The sequence below is a fragment of the Thalassophryne amazonica genome, chromosome 6 (genome assembly GCF_902500255.1).
Source record: "Thalassophryne amazonica chromosome 6, fThaAma1.1, whole genome shotgun sequence".
Classification (NCBI taxonomy): Eukaryota; Metazoa; Chordata; class Actinopteri; order Batrachoidiformes; family Batrachoididae; genus Thalassophryne; species Thalassophryne amazonica.
In genome coordinates this window covers 115,335,795-115,359,461 of record NC_047108.1, presented here as the reverse complement: position 1 = coordinate 115,359,461, position 23,667 = coordinate 115,335,795, and the positions used below count along the sequence as shown (strand labels likewise).

Here is a 23,667-nt window from a genome sequence, read left to right as displayed (position 1 = left end):
ATTATTAATGGAGAGCGGTAGGACGCCCATGGACATGACTGTCTCATCCACAGTCACAGCCAGCGTTAGCAGCCTGTTATACCGTTATACTCAGCAACGCGCGTTCCTCCGCTCAGGCTAATGGACACACTTTAAAATCCAAACCACATTCATTCCTTCATCCCTGGTGGACCAGCCCTGTACAAAAAACATTATTGTCTACTAGATATTGATGATTACAAAGTACACCTGTTAGAAGATCACTTTGATTGTGATTACTCAGGTTTTTTCTGATTGCTGACCTGATATTCTGATCATATTTGTTCCGCAAAATGCATCACATATCTTTGATTGTCCTCTTGACATTTTACCCTGATTGCTAACCTTTGATCCTGACTCTGATTATCATTCCTTATTACTCACCTTTGATCCTGATCATGTGTCTTTGATTTTTTGCAATGTTCACTCATATTTGGTAATGTTTCTAACCATTGATCCTGATTACTGGGCTTTAATCCTGAATCTGATTGTTGTTCCTGCTCACTCATCTTGATCCTGATCACTTGTCTTTGATCCACATCATTGGCAGTGTTCATGCATATTTCATAATGTTCTTAACCTTTGATCCTGATTGCTACATGCTGATCCTGAATATGATTGTTGTTCCTGGTCACTCATCTGTAATCCTGAAATTTGAACCTAATCACCTATCTTTGGTAATGTTCCTAAGATTTAACCCTGATTGTGAACCTTTGATACTAGCCAGTCTTCTTGATCACTCATCTTTGAAAATGTTCCTAATTTCTGACCCTGACTGTTGTACTTTGATCTGGAATCGGATCATTGTTTCTGGTCAGTAATCGTTGATCCTGATCCTTTCTAATAACTTGTCTTTGATAATGTTTGCACCATTTGACCTTGATTGCTACCCTTTGATCCTGATCATTCATCTTTGATCCAGATCTTTGATGACTACTCATCTTTGATACTGTGCCTACCCTGTAATCTTGTTTGTTGAAATTTGATCTTGAGTCTAGTCTATGTTCCTGATCCCTTATCTTTGATCCTGAACGATGCTACTAATGAATGAACTTTGATCCTGATACTTTTTTAGTGTTGGAAAAAACATCTATCCATCTATCCTCTAAATCTGCTTTGTCCATTTAAGGATCATGGGTGTGTGGGTGTGTGTGTGTGGGGGGGGTGTTTAAAACCTAACCCATCAGTCATTGGGTGACAGGCAGGGTACACCCTGGACAGGCCGCCGGTCTCCAAACTGACACATACAGACAGACAAACTCACTCACTCCTGTGGTCAATAAAGATTCACCAGTTCACCTCAGCTGCCTGTTTTTAGAGGTGGGAGGGAGCCCAGAAACCCGACTGGAGAGGCTCATTTCCTGCTGTTTGTTAATTGCATAGCAACAATAGTATAGCCTCCTTTGTGGACGTAAACTACAGCTCATTATACTCTGTATCTCAGAGAGGAAGAAAGCTGAAGGTTTAAAAAATGACAGCCCAATTTCATAGCCTTAAGAGTGCATATCATGAATGCTTGGTCTTGTTTGATTTGTGAGAATCTACTGAATCTACTGGTACCTTGTTTCCCATGTAACAATAAGAAATATACTCAAAACCTGGATTAATCTTTTTAGTCACATAACACTACTATTATTCTGAACACTACTGTAACTGCTCCTTTCACCTTCATCCACACTCGCACCCAGACTCTCCAGAACATTTCTTTGTCCTGAGGGCAGTGACACTGAGCAGCTTTGGTGCGCTGCTCAAATACCGTAAGTCGCACCAGGCTATTTTAATGAATTTGCCCATTCATGTTATTGTCGTAGAGACCACACTGGTTTTATACTTTTACTTGGTACATAAAGAAGTACACCACGGACGATCAACTAAAGACCTTTTTATGCTTCTGCTACTCCATAATGCTCTGGTTACGCAATCGCTTCAGCGCAGTCGTGAACCTTTTGACGTTCTCCCTCGGGGTTAACGCATTTGTGGGTGTTGCAATGCAATTCACACCCACAACAGTGGGGGTTGGGTGAGTGCATTGTTTTTTGTGAAGACTGGCCTACTACCCCATGAAGTCTATGGTCATGAAAGTCATTGATTGTGAAACTGGAAACATGAGATTCCAGAAATGATGCCGTTAGTGGACCAATCACATCTGTGTGGTTTCTGTCGTCTTGATGTGTAGTTACAATTTTTGGGAGGTGTACGTCAGGCTATGGAGGGGGGCTCAGAGGGGGGCCCCAACGATGCAGAGGGCTGTGTGTGACTATGGAGTTGTGGATACGGAGTAGCATAAATTGTGGTGGTGGTAAGTGTGCAGTTGAACCATGCGTGTGTGTTTAACCATTTGAATGTTTTATTGCACATTTGTGGTGTAAATCTGTTTACCTCCACTGTGCCCATCTTCCATCTTTTTGAGTGAATCTGTTACAGTGAGGCCATGCAAAGTATTCCTTTTTTGCAAATAGTCATGGGGCTCCTTGGAGGTAAATGTGTCTCCTTCATACCTGGGCACTAATTGACTTAAACTAAAGTAACAGTTATGTCTGCTGGGGAACTGCAGTATTAAATTAAAGTCATTATGAGTGACGCTGCAGCAATAACAATCAATCGTCACCTCCGCTAGTATACTGTTACTGCTCCGCTGACCTCTGCTGGCCAACATCAGACCTTTTTCACCGATGCATCAGTAGCAAGTGACGCAATCGCAGAGTTACGCTGCGTTTATGTAGGCTACTGCATGTGATGTTTCAAACGTTGAATTGACAATGAGCATCGTCAAGCTATGCCACTACTCCAAGCAGTGTGCTACAAATGCGCCCGCCTTCGGACAACTGAAATTAAGCTACTTCCTGTGTGAGTCAGTGGACCGTGGCTAAATGTCGAGCTCCAACAGTACAACCCCTGGCAAAAATTATGGAATCACCGGCCTCGGAGGATGTTCATTCAGTTGTTTAATTTTGTAGAAAAAAAGCAGATCACAGACATGACACAAAACTAAAGTCATTTCAAATGGCAACTTTCTGGCTTTAAGAAACACTATAAGAAATCAAGAAAAAAAGATTGTGGCAGTCAGTAACGGTTACTTTTTTAGACCAAGCAGAGGAAAAAAATATGGAATCACTCAATTCTGAGGAAAAAATTATGGAATCACCCTGTAAATTTTCATCCCCAAAACTAACACCTGCATCATATCAGATCTGCTCGTTAGTCTGCATCTAAAAAGGAGTGAACACACCTTGGAGAGCTGTTGCACCAAGTGGACTGACATGAATCATGACTCCAACACGAGAGATGTCAATTGAAACAAAGGAGAGGATTATCAAACTCTTAAAAGAGGGTAAATCATCACGCAATGTTGCAAAAGATGTTGGTTGTTCACAGTCAGCTGTGTCTAAACTCTGGACCAAATACAAACAACATGGGAAGGTTGTTAAAGGCAAACATACTGGTAGACCAAGGAAGACATCAAAGCGTCAAGACAGAAAACTTAAAGCAATATGTCTCAAAAATCGAAAAATGTACAACAAAACAAATGAGGAACGAATGGGAGGAAACTGGAGTCAACGTCTGTGACCGAACTGTAAGAAACCGCCTAAAGGAAATGGGATTTACATACAGAAAAGCTAAACGAAAGGCATCATTAACACCTAAACAGAAAAAAACAAGGTTACAATGGGCTAAGGAAAAGCAGTTGTGGACTGTGGATGACTGGATGAAAGTCATATTCAGTGATGAATCTCGAATCTGCATTGGGCAAGGTGATGATGCTGGAACTTTTGTTTGGTGCCTTTCCAATGAGATTTATAAATAATGACTGCCTGAAGAGAACATGTAAATTTCCACAGTCATTGATGATATGGGGCTGCATGTCAGGTAAAGGCACTGGGGAGATGGCTGTCATTACATCATCAATAAATGCACAAGTTTATGTTGATATTTTGGACAATTGAATGGATGTTTGGGGATGATGAAATCATTTTTCAAGATGATAATGCATCTTGCCATAGAGCAAAAACTGCAAAAACATTCCTTGCAAAAAGACACATAGGGTCAATGTCATGGCATAGGGTCAATGAGCAGATCTGATTTGATGCAGGTGTTAATTTGGGGGATGAAAATTTAAAGGGTGATTCCATAATTTTTTCCTCAGAATTGAGTGATTCCATATTTTTTTCCTCTGCTTGGTCTAAAAAAGTAACTGTTACTGACTGCCACAATCTTTTTTTCTTGATTTCTTATAGTGTTTCTTAAAGCCAGAAAGTTGCCATTTGAAATAACTTTAGTTTTGTGTCATGTCTGTGATCTGCTTTTTTTCTACAAAATTAAACAACTGAATGAACATCCTCTGAGGTCGGTGATTCCATAATTTTTGCCAGGGGTTGTATGATGGAAAACTTTTAAAAATTGCAGCTACCAGGCCAGGCCGGTAAGCTATATTTTCAATCTTTGTTTTGATGAATGTATTTATCTAGATTGATGGAAAATAGCAAACATTAACCTCTAACAAACAATTCCAAAGAGCCACTGACTGGGCAGAACAGCAGACCAATAAGCATCTTACCTGTCCTGAGTAAACTGTTGGAGGGGATTATGTTCAAACAGATTCAGAATTATTTTGAAGTAAATCATCTTCATTCTGATGCCCAGCATGCCTATAAAGAATGCTACTCAACAAGTACAGCACTTACAGCTCTGACTGATGACTGGCTGCGACAAATTGATTGTAAGCAACTGATAGGAATTGCATTTCTGGACTTTAGTGCAGCCTTTGAACTTCTAATTGGGAAATTATCAGCATATGGATTTAAAAGCTCTGCTTTATGTTTTTTAAGAAGTTATTTGGTCGACAGAAAGCAATGTGTTGCTTTCAATGGTTCATTTTCAGATACTGTGACCCTAACATTTGGCATTCCACAAGGCAGTTGTCTTGGTCCTTTGCTGTATAGTATTTTTGTAAATGATATGTCATATATTTTACATAGGGCCCATATGACTGTATATGCACATGATACAACAATATATGTTTCTGCTTCTAGCCTGGATCAGGTCAGTAGCACTTTACAAAAAGAGCTAATGTTGACTTATGACTGGGTGGTGGGAAACAGGTTAAAATTGAATGTGTTAAAAACTAAGTGTATGATTTTAGGCTCTAAACACACCTTAAGAGACACCCTGAAGTTAAACCTCTCTCTGCACAATCAATTATTAGAACAAGTGACTGAGATAAAATTGCTTGGGGTGACTTTGGATCAAAGGATGTCTTGGACAACACATATTAATAATATTGTGACCAAAATGAGCAGAAACATCTTTTTAATTCGATGCAATGCTCAATTTATGTCAACAGCAACAAGGAAATTGGTTTTACAGTCTTTAGTGTTGTGTCACTTAGAATACTGTTCTGTTGTATGGTCAAAGGCTGCTCTCAAAGACCTGAACAAACTCCAGATAGCACGGAATCGAGCAGCAAGACTCACTCTAGGCTGTCCTTTTTGAACCAGTGTTAACATCCTACATCACAGACTGTCATGGATGACAGTGAGGGAGAGACTGGCCTGTTCTTCTGTGGTTTCTTTGCAAAAAATTTGGACCACACACAAACCTTTTAGCCTGTTCTCTAAACTTCAACTTACTGGTAACAGGCATGAGTTTAACACAAGACAAGCTACTCGTTCTATTTTTGTTTTGCCTCTGCCAAAAACTAATGCTCTAAAAACTACATTTATATATCGATCAATCTTATATTGGAATCAGTTGCCTCCGGAAGTGAGGTTAATACGAAATCATATAGTTTTTAAAGCAAGTCTTAAGAAATGTATACTCAACAAGACAGTTCTCCTAATGTAGTGAATGTAGTGTTGGTGTTTGTTTTGTGAAGAAATAACTGTTACTTGTGTATGTTCTGTGAATTGTACAGTTGGTGCATAAGAGTTGTATAAATTGTAATACTTTGATGTAATTATAATATTTTTATTTGAGAATGGACCCCAGGAAGAATAGTCTCTACTTTGGTAAAGACTAATGGGGATCCTTAAATAAGGAAATAAAGAAACAGCGCCCTCTGCTGGGCTACATCGGCAGGTTGACTGGATCCAACACCTCCCCTGGATCCCTTGGGCATGAAAAATACAATATGTAGAAATGAGAAGGAATATGTCGAAATTGTCTCAAGAACCGATTTTTGCTTGGAAACTCGTGAAGAAATTGAGCAGCCTGAGGTATCAGGGTTGACATCACAGACAAGGTGGCAGCAGCATTTGTGACTATGTTACTAATGTTGAAAATGGGTCTTTAAAATTAAATTTTAACAGTATGTTACTGCTATATGTCACATATTCACATTTTATGTGGAATTAGTTGTTAGCAGCACCACACTTTAACAAAAACATCTTGGATGAAGTGATACCATTAGCCTAACTCTAGGCTAAGAATAAAAATAAGATCAACTTTATTTATCCTGAAGGAAATTATTTTCCCAGTAACAGCAGTAAACAATGTTTTTTAAAAGACATTTGCACATGCTCAACAATATTGCACATAACTCTGAGTAACTGAATAACTGAGGTTCATCCTGTAGAAGCTGGAAGGGGTTATACGGCCTGATTGCTACAGGTAGGAGGAAAGACCTCCTGTGATGTTCTGTGGTGCACCTCAGTCTATGGCTGAAGGTCCTCTGACAGGATGCTGAGGAGTTTCTTCAACATCCTCCTCTCTGACACCTCCGCCACAGATTCAAGCTCAACCCCCAGGACAGAGACAGTTTACCTGATGAGCTTGTTGAGTCTGCTCATGTAATTAATCCATAGTTGTCGCCGAGGTAACCTCATGAAAACACTTTTTATGTCGGGTCTTTCCAAGCTTCCAAGGGTTCTGAACACAGCTAAACTGTATCGCTAAACTGTATTCAGACAAAATGAATTGTTAGCGTAGTGATGATATGAGATCGTTATTTGAATACTCAGGACCAAAATGATATTGGCATAGAAATAAATCAAAGAACGCCTCCATTTCGGCGTGTCAGAGGACAAGTTCGGACATGCCTATCTCGGCTTTCAATGCTTACCAGTCGAGTAAGTTATAAGAGAAATTGTGGAGAGCTGGGCATGTCCCAACTTGTCCTCTGACACGCCGAAACGGAGGTGTTCCTTTGTCTCACGCGAACAGCGAATCGGTCGTGACGCACAAAGCCTCCGCTCAGCTTTCCACGACAAAATCTCTTGTTAAAAGTGAAATCTGCCGGAAAATGGTTGATGTCCAGCTCTTGTGATAACCAGAGAAAGTGCACACGACGGTCCCAGCTCCACACAGCCATCCATTTAGAAATAATCCGGTGGTTTGTGCCTGTTGTCGCGGCTCGGGCCGTCCTTAAAGCTGTAGTAACAGTCCTTATTCTGTGTGAAGCCCATAAATTTTCACCAAAAGCCAGATAAATTTTTCGAATGGTTTCCAGGTGCCAGTCTCTAACAGCTTCTGAAAAAATTCTGATGGAAAAAAAACCCCAAATCATTCCGCCATTTCCAGACAATGAAAATCCGACAACGGGGCGGGACCACTCCTTCCACAAGGCGTGCTCACATGCGAATGACGTCATCGACAGGCGTGGAAAAACTCACGCATGCGCACGAGGGTTCAAGCTTGTCTGACGTGAAAACATATGAATCAAATCCATATAGTTAAAAAATAAAAATAAAAAGGTACGATACTTTATGGACAGACCTCGTATGTCATTTGGCTTCATACAAACCAATTGCATCGCCAGTAGGTACGGTATTATCGGTATGGGTACGATAATAAATAATAATAATAAATCCAATAATAAATCCACTAGAGTCACGGAAATGTTCCCGTGTCAATAGCAGAGCACCTACTTGACCAGTACCGGACCCGTAGACGCTGCCATATTTTTATTCTTTTGGTATGATAAGTGGGAAGATGATGATTTCGCCTTCTTTTTCCGCTTCCAAATGGAACCTTGACAGAAAAAGTCTGTCAAGGTTCCCTGTGTCTTCTGACATCCAGAAAGTTCCCCATTAAATCTGTTGTAATCCATTTGAAAAAGGCTCCATCTGCTGATTCTGATCGCACCCTGTGGTGGCAGTCGGACCGCCACTTCCTGCCACAGGTGTGTTTGAACTTATAATCTCTGTTAATGTAGAAGTATTTCCGTTAAGTGGAACACCTTCCAGACAGGAGCTGGATGCCACTTCTCTGTCAGTGCAGGTTGACACTGTTTGGCAGGGATTTGGATAATTACATCACCAGGAAGCCACACGGGCCACAACTGTTGTTCCGTCTCTGATTCAGATCGCTATTTATTTCATCTCAGCAGATTTACCTTCTCCCTGCGCGGAACGCTCGGCTGCTTAAACTGTTTGTTATCAATAAGTGAAATGAGGAGACTCGGCTCTGATGGTGAGGAAAATGGAGCAAAGCCATAAAGTGCCGTAAGTTCTCAGCCGTGTTTGGGAATGTTTTGCTGCAGTGCATTTCACTGCTTCCTCATCAAAGTTATGTCGTGTAAGATTATAACCACTCGTAACTTCAGAGTCGTATAAAACTTACCACCAGTTCAGCTCAATATTATGCTTGTGTGCGTATCAGTCATTGTAGAGCCGATAAAAGCCTGCTGTTTTCTTTAATAAATACAATAATACTTTGATTTACTGCTATTTAATTATTGCACACTTTCATTAAATAGGCAGTAAAGTGTCGCTGCGCTTCTTGTTTTTCCTTCCTTGCTTTTAGACATAATGTTTGAATAATTGCCCTCAAAATTCACAGCAAATGTGATAATTAGTTTTCATTTTTAAAGGCAAAACGTGCATCAGTTTAGAAAATGTTTTGTATTCATTTATTCATTTTCTGCCAATCTTATCCCGTGGAAGCAGACCAAGCAGCTCAACCCACACTTCCCTATCCTCTGCTAAGTCCTGTAGCTCTTCCTGGTGGATCCAGAAGCATTCCCAAGCCAGCTGGGAAATACAGGGTGTTTTAGAAAAATTAATATAATTTCATAATGTAACAACTTGACCAATTTTCATTCAAATGATCTAAAATTTTAGCATGCCTACAAACAACTCAAAATTCTATATTTATTGTTTTTTTCTTTTCAGATATAGAGATGTCATTTACTAGAAAATAAAAGGCACACATATTGAAAACTTGTGGAAACATTCATGAAATCCACATATCTTTGAATTTCTCATTCAAATTTTGGTGTATAAATCTTACTTTGCTCAACATTAAGCATGTTTAGTTTAATTTGCTGTGCGACTGTGTAGTTTCTCAGATATTGACATCTCAAATAATGCCAAATTTTGTGTAACATCCTGTATAATTCCTCCAGTGTGTCCTGGGTCTTTAATTCTTAAATATAATTCAGGTTCCATGTTAAACTCCCTCATATTCCCAAAAATGCATCTGTGCGTGTAGAACCAATATTGTTATTATTGTTAGCGAACCTACTGTAGATCTGATACACTTCCTCCCTCTGAGTTTAGTTTTGAATTTTGAATTTGGGTTTTTTATTTATTTTTTGGATTGGAATTTGCAGGATATTGATTAGATAAACTAAAGCAAAACCCTTTTGCTGTAAGGTTCACTTGGTTCTCTAGTCCCTCGCCAGATCGATGTGCCTTGTGCCTTCTTTCCAGCTCTGTCCCGTGTTTTCTCATTGCCTTGCTTGCCTCATAGTGTTTTTTCACCTCCTGCCTATTTTCTCGACCACCCCTAAGCCTGATGATTTTTGTACTGTTGTAGTTTTTGGACTGCCTACTTGTGTACCGTCCTCTGCTAAACACACCAGTAAATGCTTTTAAAGACCAGAGCTGTTTTTTCAAGTCCTGCATTTGTGTCCAGCCATTTCTGACCATCCAGCATGATAATGTAGACCACAGCAGCCATAAGAGGTTAAGGTCTGTACACCCAGGTGATGAGCTGCAGATTAGTAACAGGTGTGTGGAATGCACCAGAACAAGGGTGTCCCCAGACAGAGTGAAATGCCTACCACCAAGCACCAAGAGACAGACAAGAGAGATAGGGAAAGAAAACCCCAAGCAAGAAAAAAACAGCAAGAGAACTAACATCAGTAGAAAACAACTACAACAGAAGAGACATGAACAAGACCAAAATCCAAATCCTGACATCTGTCATGAAATGCATTTCCTGGCATTGAACTCTAGATGATGTGTCACATATATTACGGAAACTGTCCATATGTGTATGGAAAAGAAGCGTAAGCATTATTTTTCTTCTATACTCTGACAAACTCCAAATAAATGCCAATAACAAAATGTATACTGCAAGAATGCACAAGAATCCTGAATTAATGAGCTCATAAAGCAGAAAAAAGGTGCGACTTCTACTCCGGTGTGTCTTATACATTTTTTTCTTCTCCAAGAGGCATTTTTTTTTTTTTTGACAGATGTGATTTATCCTCTGGAACATATGTTACTCTGTAAATTGCAGTGACCCTGTAAATACATGCCTATATAGGTCAGCGACTGAGGTGGCTCCATGAGGCTGCTGAAACGATAATTTGGAAACAATAAACACTATCATCTTATAAATCTCCATCTAAAACAACATCTAATGAACTGATTTAAAATCTAGTGAACTATGAGACACCAGAACAAGCCAAAAGCAACTGCTTGTCATATCCCATCGATCTGCCTGCCACCTGCTGGATGGATGATGAAAATTAGGAGCAGGTGAAGCACAACTGATGTGAGGTATTTATGTCTGGTGCAGATTCATTATGATGCTGTTTATTCTTTTGCATTATCATTGAAGGAATAGACTTATCTACCATCCATCCATCCAATTACTAAGGATCCTTGTTCAAGGTCCTAAATTTCCAACAACTTTCCAGTGTGTATTGAGTCACGCGGCAGCACCCTGACACAACCATACACCCTGACGGTGTGTATGGATGAGGCATCATTGTTAAGTGCTTTTAGCTTCTGATTCAGGTGGAAAAGCACTATATAATGCAGTCCATGTATCCACTGTCAATTGTTTGCATTATTTGTTTCTTACCTGGGCAATTCTATGATAACGGAATTACAATCGCAGCAAATTTTTTAATGGTAAGTGAAAATATGGCCAGATTTAGCTGTCACTGTAATTCCATTACCATAGAATTCCCCACCTTTTAAGCAAATGTACCAGTTGTGCCTCATCTTCCACACGTGCACTGTGCACGCTGTAGTAGCACAAAAGTATCACTGGGCAACTAAATTACAGTGTCCATAAAATACTAAATTGTTACTGTTACTGCACTGGTTATTTCAGCTCGAAACAAAAATACAGCTGACAAATATATGTTTTAATTTAAAGGCATGACAATTAACACATTTTTAAACATGTCAAAGATGGTAAAGTGTCAGGTTGGATAAAAAAGAAAAAGAACCTCAGAGGAGACCACGGTCTGCCTAATGTGGAGGAACGTCCACAGATGAACTTTTAACTGTGTCCACAGTTTTCTTGTTCACTTTTAACCTTACTGTATTTGTGATTTAGTTTAGCATATTTTATGTTCAGTAAATGAACCCTCATTACAGACTTGAGCATCTTCATCCATCCTCATCATCCTGTACTTCTCTTCTACCTTTATCACATCAGACTCTTTCCTTTTTCCCCCCTCGAATAACTTTCCAAATGCTGCTGACGTCCTGTCAAGGGCACGATGAAGAGGAGATCTAACATTTTCATGAGGCTGCAGCAGCTTGAAGCCAGCAGACCAGCACACACTGTGAATTTTTACCTTCTTCAAAAAACTGACAACCAAGTTCCAAATGCCAAAGGCAGAAGTGTGGCAAAATATTTCGAAATCAGATGTTTCCGAAAGCAAAAGCTTACACAGCTTACACAGACGCAAAGTGTCAGACACAAGCACCCCGTGGACAATGCAAGCAGCAATGCAATGCTTAGTCATGTAAAGTCCTTTAAAATAAAAATTCAAAATATATCCGCAACATGAAAACAGGTTGGCTCGGCGGCCAAATTATGAAATTGATAAACAATGGAAACCATGGCTCAGCGGCCAAATTAAAAACCATCAGAAAGGACACCAACATGATTCGTGGCAGTTGCAATATAATATTAACAATTAGGCCTATTTAGAAGAAAAAAGTAATTAATGGTCTCACACTTACATTTGATGATTCTTTTTAATGGTACAGCAGGAGACTTATCACGTCATCATAGTCCAACGATTCGGTCAGTTCTCTTTCAAGGGAAAGCACGGAGCGTGCATTCAGTCTGTGAGTCAACATGGATGTTCTGGTGGACGTTTTTATACGATTAATGGGAGAAAACAGCTGTTCGACAGCGCATGTTGTTATTGGTATTGTGATGAGGGCCTGCAGAAGACTATTTATTTGAAGAAAAATGTAACTCCCTTGTTTATCGCAGGAGTTAGCCCCGCGATAAACAAAATCCACGAAGTAGTCAGCGCTATTTTTTACAATTATTATAGATGTTTTAAGGCTGTAAAACCCCTCACTACACACTTTATACACTTTTCTCAAACAGGCATGAACATTTTCTCACTTTTCTCTCTTGTGTAAACACTCTCTTTTTTCTTCTGTGCAAGAAGATTATAAACAGACACACGCAGAACTCAATGCGCGGCTCTTCCTTCGCTCACTGCCTCCGGAGGTACGGATGTGGGACCCGCAAAGAATCCAAGTCCTCTCTCGGTGTCCACGGAGCTCTGCGGCTGCGGTCAACATCTGCATCAAAACAGCGAGCGTAGTCTCTGGACCTGTTGCCAGATTTGGCGCAATTCCGCACAGCAGACAGGAGGGCGATGTGAGTGGCCCGCTGCTGCATTTACCGAGCCCGCACAAAGCACATCGGAGGCAGTGAGAGCAATCACGGTGATGCCGACCGGTGCAGCAAACGGCCTGCCTGATAAGGACGCAGAACACAATGCGCCATAAAAAAAAAAAGCATGCAAAACTGCACTAAAAAAATCCGCGAAACTGCGAGGCCGCGAAAGGTGAACCGCGTTATAGTGAGGGACCACTGTACTCTGAAAATGAATGAATAAAAATCACAGAAGATGAACCAGATTTTTTTGACAAAATTTATTAATTGTCGCTCAGTGCTAATGCAATACCATATCACAGGAATACAATGAGGCAACAACAGGTGACTGTTGAGTGTCGACTCAGCCTTCTCATTGGATGGGGCGGGCCTGGCTGACAAGTGGGCGGGCCCAGGCCCATCCAGGCCCACCCCTGGCTACGCCTAAGCTTTCACCTTAATCTCTCTGGATTACTGCGTCCAGATGGTCACCAGCTCTGCACTAGAAAAACAGAAACCCAAGTGATGAAATTTGGCAGATAGAACATATGAACTTTGATGGACAACACAAAGTCGGAAAAGGCGAACACCTCTCATCTCTCACCAACTCCAGAATATGACCTCAACAATGTTGCCTTGAGTGAAACAAGAACAGTAGGAGAAGGTCAGCTGTAGGAGGACCATGGTGGGGGGGTGGTACACTTTCTTCTGGAATGGGCTTCCTGAGGAGAAATAATGAATCCACTGCATCTGTTTTGCCAACAAGAACTCTCTCCCTCCAAAACTGACTGAACCCCTGGTGGGTGTCATTGAACGTCTGATGACATGCTGTCTCCAACTTGCTACCATCATCAGTACATATGCCCCGACACGTGGCGCTTACCATGAAGAGAAGAAACCATCTACGCCAAGCTGGACACTATTATACCTGCAATCCCAACATCTGACAAGATCATCCTCCTCAGTGACTTCAAAGACCACCACCAACATCAGAGTCCTGGCTGAAGCCAAGGTCCAGAGCATTGAGTGTGTCATCTTCAAGAACCAGAGGATGATGACAGCCGATGTCCCAAGCAGATCTTTTACTTCCAAAGGAGGCTACAAGGACCTCCTGAAGCACAACTTCAAGAACTGCTCCATTGACCTGGGAAGAACATACAAGGGGCCGAGCGAGCTGGTGAGCATTGATTCACATGAGAGTGGACGTCTTCGAAGAAATATGGCTCTTTCAGTAACCATAAGAAAGGAAGATTGAGCATAATATTATTTAACAGAAAGACACAAAACTAAACTTTGTGAACATCAACTTGCACAAAAGGTATCGTCACATAATCTATAAGAGACACACATAACCAAACACCCCTAATATCTCTATACATTCAGAGAGGGTGGTTGCCCGTGAGTGGCACCAGCACCTGCAACCTGACCTGACTGGAGAAGATGTGCATCCAGCAGTTTTGATCTGTTTTCTTCTTTTAAAATCCTTCCCTCTCTGTGCCATGTATAAGATATGCCCCTTTGAGTTTCCTTCTTACTTTGGTTGTGAAGCTGTTTTAACTCAGAATGTTGTACCAGCCCAGTCTCATGTTTTTTTTGTGCTCCCATCATGAAATGAGTCAAATGTTTGTGACTCACTATTACTAACCCTACTCCTACCCCCAATCCCAACCTTAACCATAACCTAATCCTAATCCAACCCCCCCGCTTCACTTTTAATTTCATGCAGCCATCACGGAATGAATTAGAATGAATTCATGCTGCCATGACGAAAATGAAGCGCTTTTTGTCACAATATCACGAACCAATAGATTATATTTCGTGCTGCTGAATCACGACTTGCCGTGAGACCAGGTTGTGTTTTACAGTGTCGATTAGAAGCCAGTGAAGTGCACCACAAATCAAAGCACACTGCGCTCATAAAAATGCTGATATTTATGTGTCTCCGGTGACTCAAAGCAGCAACTGTGAGCTTGCATGCGTTTAAGCTGCGGCGCTACGTTGGCCGCCGGAGACGGCACCTATTGATGAATGGCGAGTTACTTTGTAGAGTCCATGCACTGTACGCAGCCTGCACTGAAAGTTCATCATGTGGTTTCTGAGGGTGATGGTGAGCTGACGGATGGCATGTGTGATACACTCATCATGTCCCCTTCGTCTTCTTGCATGTTGTCTTTTTGGCACATATGACACAACATGTCATATCATATTGTAAGAAATTAAAGTTCATATGTAACCATACAAGTGATCTCCATATTTTTAATGAATTAGATGCTTTGATGCTGTCTGGAATTTTGACCCATCAGGGGTAAAAATTCAAACCATTATGTACCATGACCTACATTTTGCAGAAACGTCATAGATCACATGGGGGCTTCCCCTGAGCTGTGCAGGGATGCTGGGAAGGTGACTTCCAATCTTACTAATGAAAGGCATAATCCAAGATGGTGGAAAACATTTCATTACAGCTTATTTCTGTATAAATTCAATATGTTTTCATATATTTTGTAAAATGTAGTAAAAAATAAGCATTTCTAAATCTAATAACACTGTTTTTATTTTGGTGGGTGGTGGTGGAGGTGCGGGTCTGTCTCTGTCTGTTGAGATATGGAGGAAATCAGCCAACAGGATTTAGGAGGAGTTGCAGGACAGAGATATTTCCTACTTCACTTCACCTCAGGGAGCTTTGGTGGAGATCTCCTGTTCCCCATAATGATCCTCCACAGATATCCGTGCCTTCTGCATATATCTGTTTCCTTGCCAGAAAACCTCTGACATCAGTCTGCCAGCTAAATAGCAAAGGGCACCAGGTTCTAACAGTACTGATACCTGAATATGCAAATGGTTTAGTTCATGTTGCATTCAGTTCATGTTGCATGGATAATTATGAGACTAAATACAACTCCTTTGCACCCGGAACCTTTCTTTGATTATGTGTTCTATAAATACCGGAGTTAAATAGTGGAGTTGCCAAAAGTTTAGAGATTTGTGGAGAGATTTGTTTTATATGACATTATTCACTACTTTATCTTGATCTGGTGTATGCACTTGGACTTTGCATGACTTTGTCAGAATGCTAACAGATTCCATGATGTTTGTGCCTGTTATCTTCCTGAAACCAATAATCTTGTAGGTTAACCCATTTGGTGTCTGGTCCTCTTCCAGATCCATCACCCCACCAGAGACAGAAACCTCCAGCTGCTGACCACAAAACTGAAGTCAACAGTCTGATGGACTTCAACTCTCCAGACTCGTCCCTGGACAAAGGTAAGATGTGATCTGGGTGCTGGGACTGATGGATGGTCGTCTGTCCGTGCATCCAGTTAATGCACGTGCACACTAATACATCTGGACCTGCAACTTTTTGGACATCTTTAACCTAAGTGTCTTGGCCATGGTTACATCAGGATTTCATAATGAGGTGGAGCAACAGCAGAAACTTTACAGTTATTAATTCTTCCCCCAGTGTGGAGTTTATTTTGTTCCTCGCACCTGTCCTTGGAAAATCAGCAGCCGGTGTTGATGGTAACAAGGAGTTTTCCAACAGGTTCAGGCGGTCTGTGGCTCCTAATGAGGTGAAGCTTGCTCTTGAAAAAAACATCACAGTGTCTTTTAAGTCATCAGACTAAAGCAAAGTCTGGTTCTTAATTTAGCGCCTGAACTTGGAAAACAGCTATACGAGGTCTGTTAGAAAAGTATCGGACCTCTTTATTTTTTGCAAAAACCTGATGGATTTGAATCACGCGTGCTTGCATGAGCCAACCTTGAACCTTCGTGCACATGTGTGAACTTTTCACACCTGTCGATTGCGTCATTTGCTGGTAAGCAGCCTTTGTGTGAGGTGGTGTGCAGCGCGTTCTGCGGATTTTCATTTCAAGGAAAAAGACGGAACGGAGCAGCGCCGCATCAAATTTTGCCAGAAACTGGGCGACAGCCAGGTGGAAACCATTCGGATGATTCAGACAGCTTTCGGTGACTTTTCAGTCGTGTGACTATCCGAGAAATTGTGGAAGAGGAGGACATGTCACAGCATGTCCTGTGAGACTTCAACACGGAGGTGCTTTTGCTCCGCCATCAGCTGCTTCTTGACGAAGCCATCGGCACGAATTTCGCCGCCACTCTTTTCATGGCCAAATCTTCTGTCACAATGGAATGTACAGACAAAGTGCTGATGTCTACCTCTTCCGCAATTTCTCGGATAGTCACACGATGGCCCCGCATCACCACAGCGTTCAGTTTGGAAATGATCTGGTCATTTCAGCATGTTGATGGCCGACCGGAGCGTGGCTCGCTTCACCGTTGTTCGGACGTCTTTAAACCGGTTGTACCGCTCCTTAATCTGTGTGATGCCCATAGCATCGTCACCAAAAGCCGTCTGAATCATCCAAATGGTTTCCACCTGGCTGTCACCCAGTTTCTGGCAAAATTTGATGCGGCGCTGCTCCGTTCCGTCTTTTTCCTTGAAATGAAAATCCGCCGAGCGCACGACACACACCTCACACAAAGGCTGTTTACCAGCAAATGACGCAATTGACAGGCGTGAAAAAGTTCACGCATGCGCACAAAGGTTCAAGGTTGGCTGATGTAAGCACACGTGATTCAAATCCATCAGGTTTTTGCAAAAAATAAAAAGGTCCGATACTTTTCTAACAGACCTCATAAGTGAAGGCTGCTGATCTGTTTTCAATGAATAAAACAACCACTTTCACATCACTGCTGTCAGACAGTAAATCCAGGCTATGTGTTGCATGCTGGGATACACAGGGAAGATGGAAATAAGCACTTCAGAGGCAACATGTACAGTAATATGGTGCATAAACAATTCCAATGAAATGTAAGTTAATACAATACAAATAAAGGTGCATCAGCTATTACGCTTCAGTCATTTTCATGAATACATGTCTTTTTATTAATGCAACTACTTGTCATCTGATTTTTATTCCCAAACACATAATCATAGCAATAATAATAATAATAATAATTGTTGTAATATAATATTGGTATTATAGTTTTTGTCCCTAATATTAATTTTGGCCTTGCAAAAAACCCACATTGGTCAGATTCTGCAGAAAACCCAAAGAATAATAATAGATGTGCCATCTCTCTTTTCAAAGCCATCCCTTTTTTCCTCCTCTTCTGATGTTTTCCGCAACATCCAGCCTTGCTGGAGTGCACTCAGAGCTGCCGGTGTAGTGGCACTTAAACACAGCATCCAGCCCTTTGCACTTTATTTTCAATGCTTCAGAAATAGTTTGTAAAAAATGTTCAGAAGTAGCAGCTGCAGCCGCTGCTGAATAGTCTAAAATAATGGCAGAATGCATTAAACGGACACAGTGGCCGCATCTGCTATTTTTCAAAATCAGAACCATAAGTGGGTCTGCTGGCGCATTCATTCACTTTTTAAACCTCACGGTGGGGTAGGAAGAGTCATCTCTCAGGGGTTGACTATCTGCTTGGGCTGTAATAACAATACAAAAATAACAAAGACAACTATTAGCAAAACAAAGAAATGCCAAACATGCAAAGACCTCTAGTAATACTGTGAGAAATCTTGGAGTAATTTTTGATCAGGATATGTCATTCAATGCGCTTATTAAACAAATATGTAGGACTGCTTTTTTGCATTTGCGCAATATCTCTAAAATTAGAAAGGTCTTGTCTCAGAGTGATGCTGAAAAACTAATTCATGCATTTATTTCCTCTAGGCTGGACTATTGTAATTCATTATTATCAGGTTGTCCTAAAAGTTCCCTGAAAAGCCTTCAGTTAATTCAAAATGCTGCAGCTAGAGTACTGACAGGGACTAGAAGGAGAGAGCATATTTCACCCATATTGGCCTCTCTTCATTGGCTTCCTGTTAATTCTAGAATAGAATTTAAAATTCTTCTTCTTACTTATAAGGCTTTGAATAATCAGGTCCCATCTTATCTTAGGGACCTCATAGTACCATATCACCCCAATAGAGCGCTTCGCTCTCAGACTGCAGGCTTACTTGTAGTTCCTAGGGTTTGTAAGAGTAGAATGGGAGGCAGAGCCTTCAGCTTTCAGGCTCCTCTCCTGTGGAACCAGGTCCCAATTCAGATCAGGGAGACAGACACCCTCTCTACTTTTAAGATTAGGCTTAAAACTTTCCTTTTTGCTAAAGCTTATAGTTAGGGCTGGATCAGGTGACCCTGAACCATCCCTTAGTTATGCTGCTATAGACTTAGACTGCTGGGTGGTTCCCATGATGCACTGAGTGTTTCTTTCTCTTTTTGCTCCGTATGCACCACTCTGCTTTTAATCATTAGTGATTGATCTCTGCTCCCCTCCACAGCATGTCTTTTTCCTGGTTCTCTCCCTCAGCCCCAACCAGTCCCAGCAGAAGACTGCCCCTCCCTGAGCCTGGTTCTGCTGGAGGTTTCTTCCTGTTAAAAGGGAGTTTTTCCTTCCCACTGTCACCAAGTGCTTGCTCACAGGGGGTCGTTTTGATCGTTGGGGTTTTTCCGTAATTATTGTATGGCCTTGCCTTACAATATAAGGTGCCTTGGGGCAACTGTTTGTTGTGATTTGGCGCTATATAAATAAAATTGATTTGAATTGATTTGATATCGACTACAACTGGCAAACCAGGTGGTCGCCTTCACCTTCTAAACCCCACATGTCCCAGTTCTGGATGGATGGATGGATGGATGGATGGATGGATGGATGGATGGATGGATGGATGGATGGATGGATGGATGGATGGATGGATGGATGGATGGATGGATGAAGGAACACCCTGGCTGTTGAAACTAATGAATATTTGAGGACCCTCTTGCTCACTGATTCTATTCATCTTGATAGTATGGAAACTCTACAATAAACTGTCATGGTTTCAGCTTGGTCACTTACTGCATTCTTAGACAAAAAGCAGGCACATTTCCTCATTTAATGCACACGTGAAACTGATTCATATGATGTCTTAAAAGGCTGGATGTAATTTTGCTACATGCATCAGTACAATCTAAACCTGAACATGCTGCAGCTGCATGTTTGAAAAGAATCCAGCTCAAACCACAAAAACGTGCGACGTATGATGGATTCCTAATGAGACATCCTGTTGCTGTGATGGTTGCTAAGCAGCGAGATGTGTGTGACGTGTAGTATCAATGACTGTGGGACTGAGACTGCAGGAAAATTCTCCACAGCATACGTGGCTTTTACTTTAGTCAGGTAAATGGACCAGAAAAATGCACGTATGCGTTCAGTGACCCTGTCTGAAAGCTCAGCAAGCTTTCAGTCTGCTGCAACCACAATCACAGAATCACATCAAATCTATTTGAAGTGTGTTACCAATATAAAATGCCCCATGTGGGGGGAAAACAGTATATTCCAGTGAGTTTTCTCAAAGTTCTCATGCAGTGGTGCTTCATGTGCTTTGCATAACTCCAGAATGGCTTCATGAAGATTGAAAGGAGGATCTGCTTTGAGTCTGGTTCAAAGGGACATCTGAAATCAGACACTGGGACAGCTGAAGTTACATCTTGCGTGTGGCAATAGAGAGACTTATTTGGCTTCATCAAGGTTCTATCTTACAAGGTGCTCAGAAGAAGTCCACAGAGGGTTGTGGGACTTTAGTCATCAGGCTATATCTGTTTTTATAGATTGAGAATATTTGGGACATTGGTGAAACTGGCCTGGTAAGTCATCCTACATTACCTACAATAAAGTGCATTCACTTTTTGTGGAATCAGTTGATAACCTGATTGCAGTACTTGAGACACTGGATAAGGAATCAGAATGTCTGGTTTCATGAATGTCCTGGGTAAAGACTAAGATCTAGGCCTTTAATGATGTCCTGGATTTGGCCAGTCAAACTGTGTCTTTATTACACTTCTATGTATATTAAAACCATGCAGCTCACAGCTTTTGCTCAATACTTGGTTGATGCACATTTGGCAGCAATTACAGCCTCAGGTCTTCTTGAATATGATGCCACAAGCTTGGTGCACCTATCTTCGGCCCAAGGATGATCAGTGGAAACAGGATGCAGCTGAAATCAATTTTGAGCTTCATGGCAAAGGCTGTGAACACTTATATATATGTGATTTCTTAGTTTTTATTTTTAATAAGTTTGCAACAATTTCAAAAAAGCTTTTTTCATGTTGTCATAATGGGGTGTTGTGAGTAGTATTTTGAGGGGAAAAAATGAATTGGAATAAGACTGTAACATAACAAAATGCGATAAAAGTGAAGTGCTGTGAATACTTTCCGGCTGCACTGTATCTGTGATTATCAGGTTCTGTTGCCCTCTTAGTGTTGACCACCAATGTTTTTTTGTTGTGGTTTGCACCTGGGATATTAGCCAGAACATCCAAAAATGGCATAGTGTTAAATAACTCAATATGATCATGTTGTGATCTTGGTGTGTGTCACATGGGGAAAAGTTGTTGAATCTTGATGCACAACCTCACAGTATTGTGCAAACTGAAGTAATGTTTCAGGCTGTGATATGCATCGACTGCCAAGTTGGCCTGTTTTGAAGAAGCAGATCTTCTCTTTCAGATCTGAGCTGTGTGGATTAACTCGACGGGTTTTCTACAAGATGTTGGCCCACCTGCAGTCCAGGTCCAGTTAAATGCCATGACCAGGGAGATGTCATTTAATAAAAAACAAGTGGAGGTGAGAATAAATTCAGGCAAGTGAGGTCAGGCCTGGTGCCAACCCAGGTTGCTCTGAAAAGACCTCGAACCAAAGACTTCTAGTCATCTCCTTAGTCTCTAGTTAACATCATGTTTCATAACCACACAGTGAGACAGGACGCATCGCGCCACAAAAGACTTGGACCTTCATTCTCCTGCAAAGGTATAGGTCAGGGCAGTCTCATTTGAACCTCTGTGTGATATCGTGGGATTTGACCACTTCTGGGGACAGCCTCCTGTTGTCCAATACAAACACAGGAGAACTTCACAAGGAGGTGTACCACTTTGTTTTTGGCTGCAATCACCAAAGCAGTAGCAAGACATGGAGGTTTTTTGGTTCGCAGTGGAGAAGGGACGACAAGGCGAATGGGAGAGGTCGTGTCGGTAAGTGTTAGCCTACACAACTAACCAGAGTAGCTGCGTTCTCTCGCCTGCAAAACCGCCTCAATGCGTTTCAGCTCCGGGTCATAAACAAACCACAACACATGTCCACTTTCCACCACATCGTCACTTTTTCCTTTGTATTTTCACTTTGTTTGCCGTGTAATTTGCCTAAAAACTCAGAGAGAGCTGTCCCTGGATGTAGGATTATTGTGTCATATTTAATCCTTTTAGTGCCCTCTAGCAAGCTGGATGGTCAGGAATTGCTGGACACAAATGCTTGGCTCGAACAGATAGCTCTGGTTGTAAAAAGGCTTTACTGGAGTGGATAGCAATGGTCTGCACACAAGTAGGCAGTCAAGAAAAAGCAGCAGTACAAAAATCATCAGGCAATCAGAGTGGTCGAGACAACAGGCTGGAGGTCAGGAACACACAGTGAGGCAGGCAGGCCTATGGAATGCAGGAACAGAGCTGGAATGCGGGCACAAGGCACGACAAACTGGCGACTAGCAAACACACCCAGTGAGCTTATCCAGGTGATAATCAGCAAATCAGAAACAGGTTGAATGAAAAGCACCAGAACAAGGGCATGGCCATAGAAAGGGAAACGCCCATCACCAAGAGACAGACAACAGAGATAGAGACAGACAGACCCAAGCAGAAAAACCCAGCAAGAGAAAGAACACACAGAAAAACAAAACACAGCAAAACAGAAAAGTAACAAAACAAACAAAAGAAAAATAAAACAGAAAACCAGACAAATATTCAAACCCTGACACCCGCCCTCAAACAAGACCGTGCTGCCCAATCACCAAAAGTTGTTGCATCACCAAACACCTTTTTTAAGCAGCCTCATGACTTCATAAGATCTGACTGGATGTCTCTTGATCTCAAAGGCAGAAAGCCCAGCTAAACTTCATTGCCAGCTTTGTCACGCATCAAATTACACGATGGTTGTACTGATATTTTATGCTACGCTTGTATGTGCCAACCAGGGAATTTTGCAGGACTTGCCCGGCATTCATTGCTACAATGCCTTATTTTATTTATTTTACTTGAAGATTGGTAATGATGAATGGTTGGTCTTGTCTAGCTTGAGTGAATGCAATATTTTTTTTTTTAATCTCACCCTCACGTACACTACACTGAGTGCGTTACATAATAGTGAGTGACCGCACTTTATGCTGTTTTGATAAGTAAGTCAAGGTGGTAGTAGTTGGTGCTTGGGTGTCAAAATCCAACACCCTGCCCCCGTCATGAGACGTGGGGTGAGGACCTTGTGTTGCCCAGTGGCTGCTACGGTAACCATGAAGGCCCAACAGGAACCCTGAACAACAGACAGCTAACGGGGCTGATGGCTTGTAACGAAACAGCTGTGAAGGCGAATGAAGGTGGCAGCAGGTCCTCAGACCCCAATCATCTGGGATTTCCTAGCCGTTGGACCAGCCTTAGGATCTGTCAAGGACCATTGGTGTGCAACAACATTCCAACATTAAACAAACCCACACACAGATTGACCCTGAATGTAGATTTTTTTCTGCATCTGTCACCCTGTTCGGGAATCAATCAAGAGACAATCTTCACCAAATGACTGCTATGACAAGCTGGTGCTTAGCTAACTTAAGAGGTCCTATAGCTGCTTAGGATAATGCTAACTATAGACATTTAACTGGTTGACATGGTGAATTATGTTTGATGTGTTTAATGTCATCTTGTGCAGATTGCAGATTGCAGGTTGCATTTTTTTTTGTCTGACGTTTTTGTTTCTTTAGTGATGGTGATTCATGCTCTATGGTCTTCTTTT

At 41.5% G+C, this 23,667-nt stretch overlaps 1 protein-coding gene across 1 annotated transcript in view; it reads left to right on the top strand.

Moving 5' to 3' along the window:
• kazna (kazrin, periplakin interacting protein a) overlaps window positions 1–23,667 on the top strand; it is a 461,830-nt gene that overhangs the window by 285,521 nt on the left and 152,642 nt on the right. Inside the window, exon 4 of the mRNA XM_034173197.1 lies at window positions 15,985–16,086. Within this exon, the coding sequence (XP_034029088.1) occupies window positions 15,985–16,086 (102 nt within the window). The remainder of the gene's footprint in view (window positions 1–15,984; window positions 16,087–23,667) is intronic.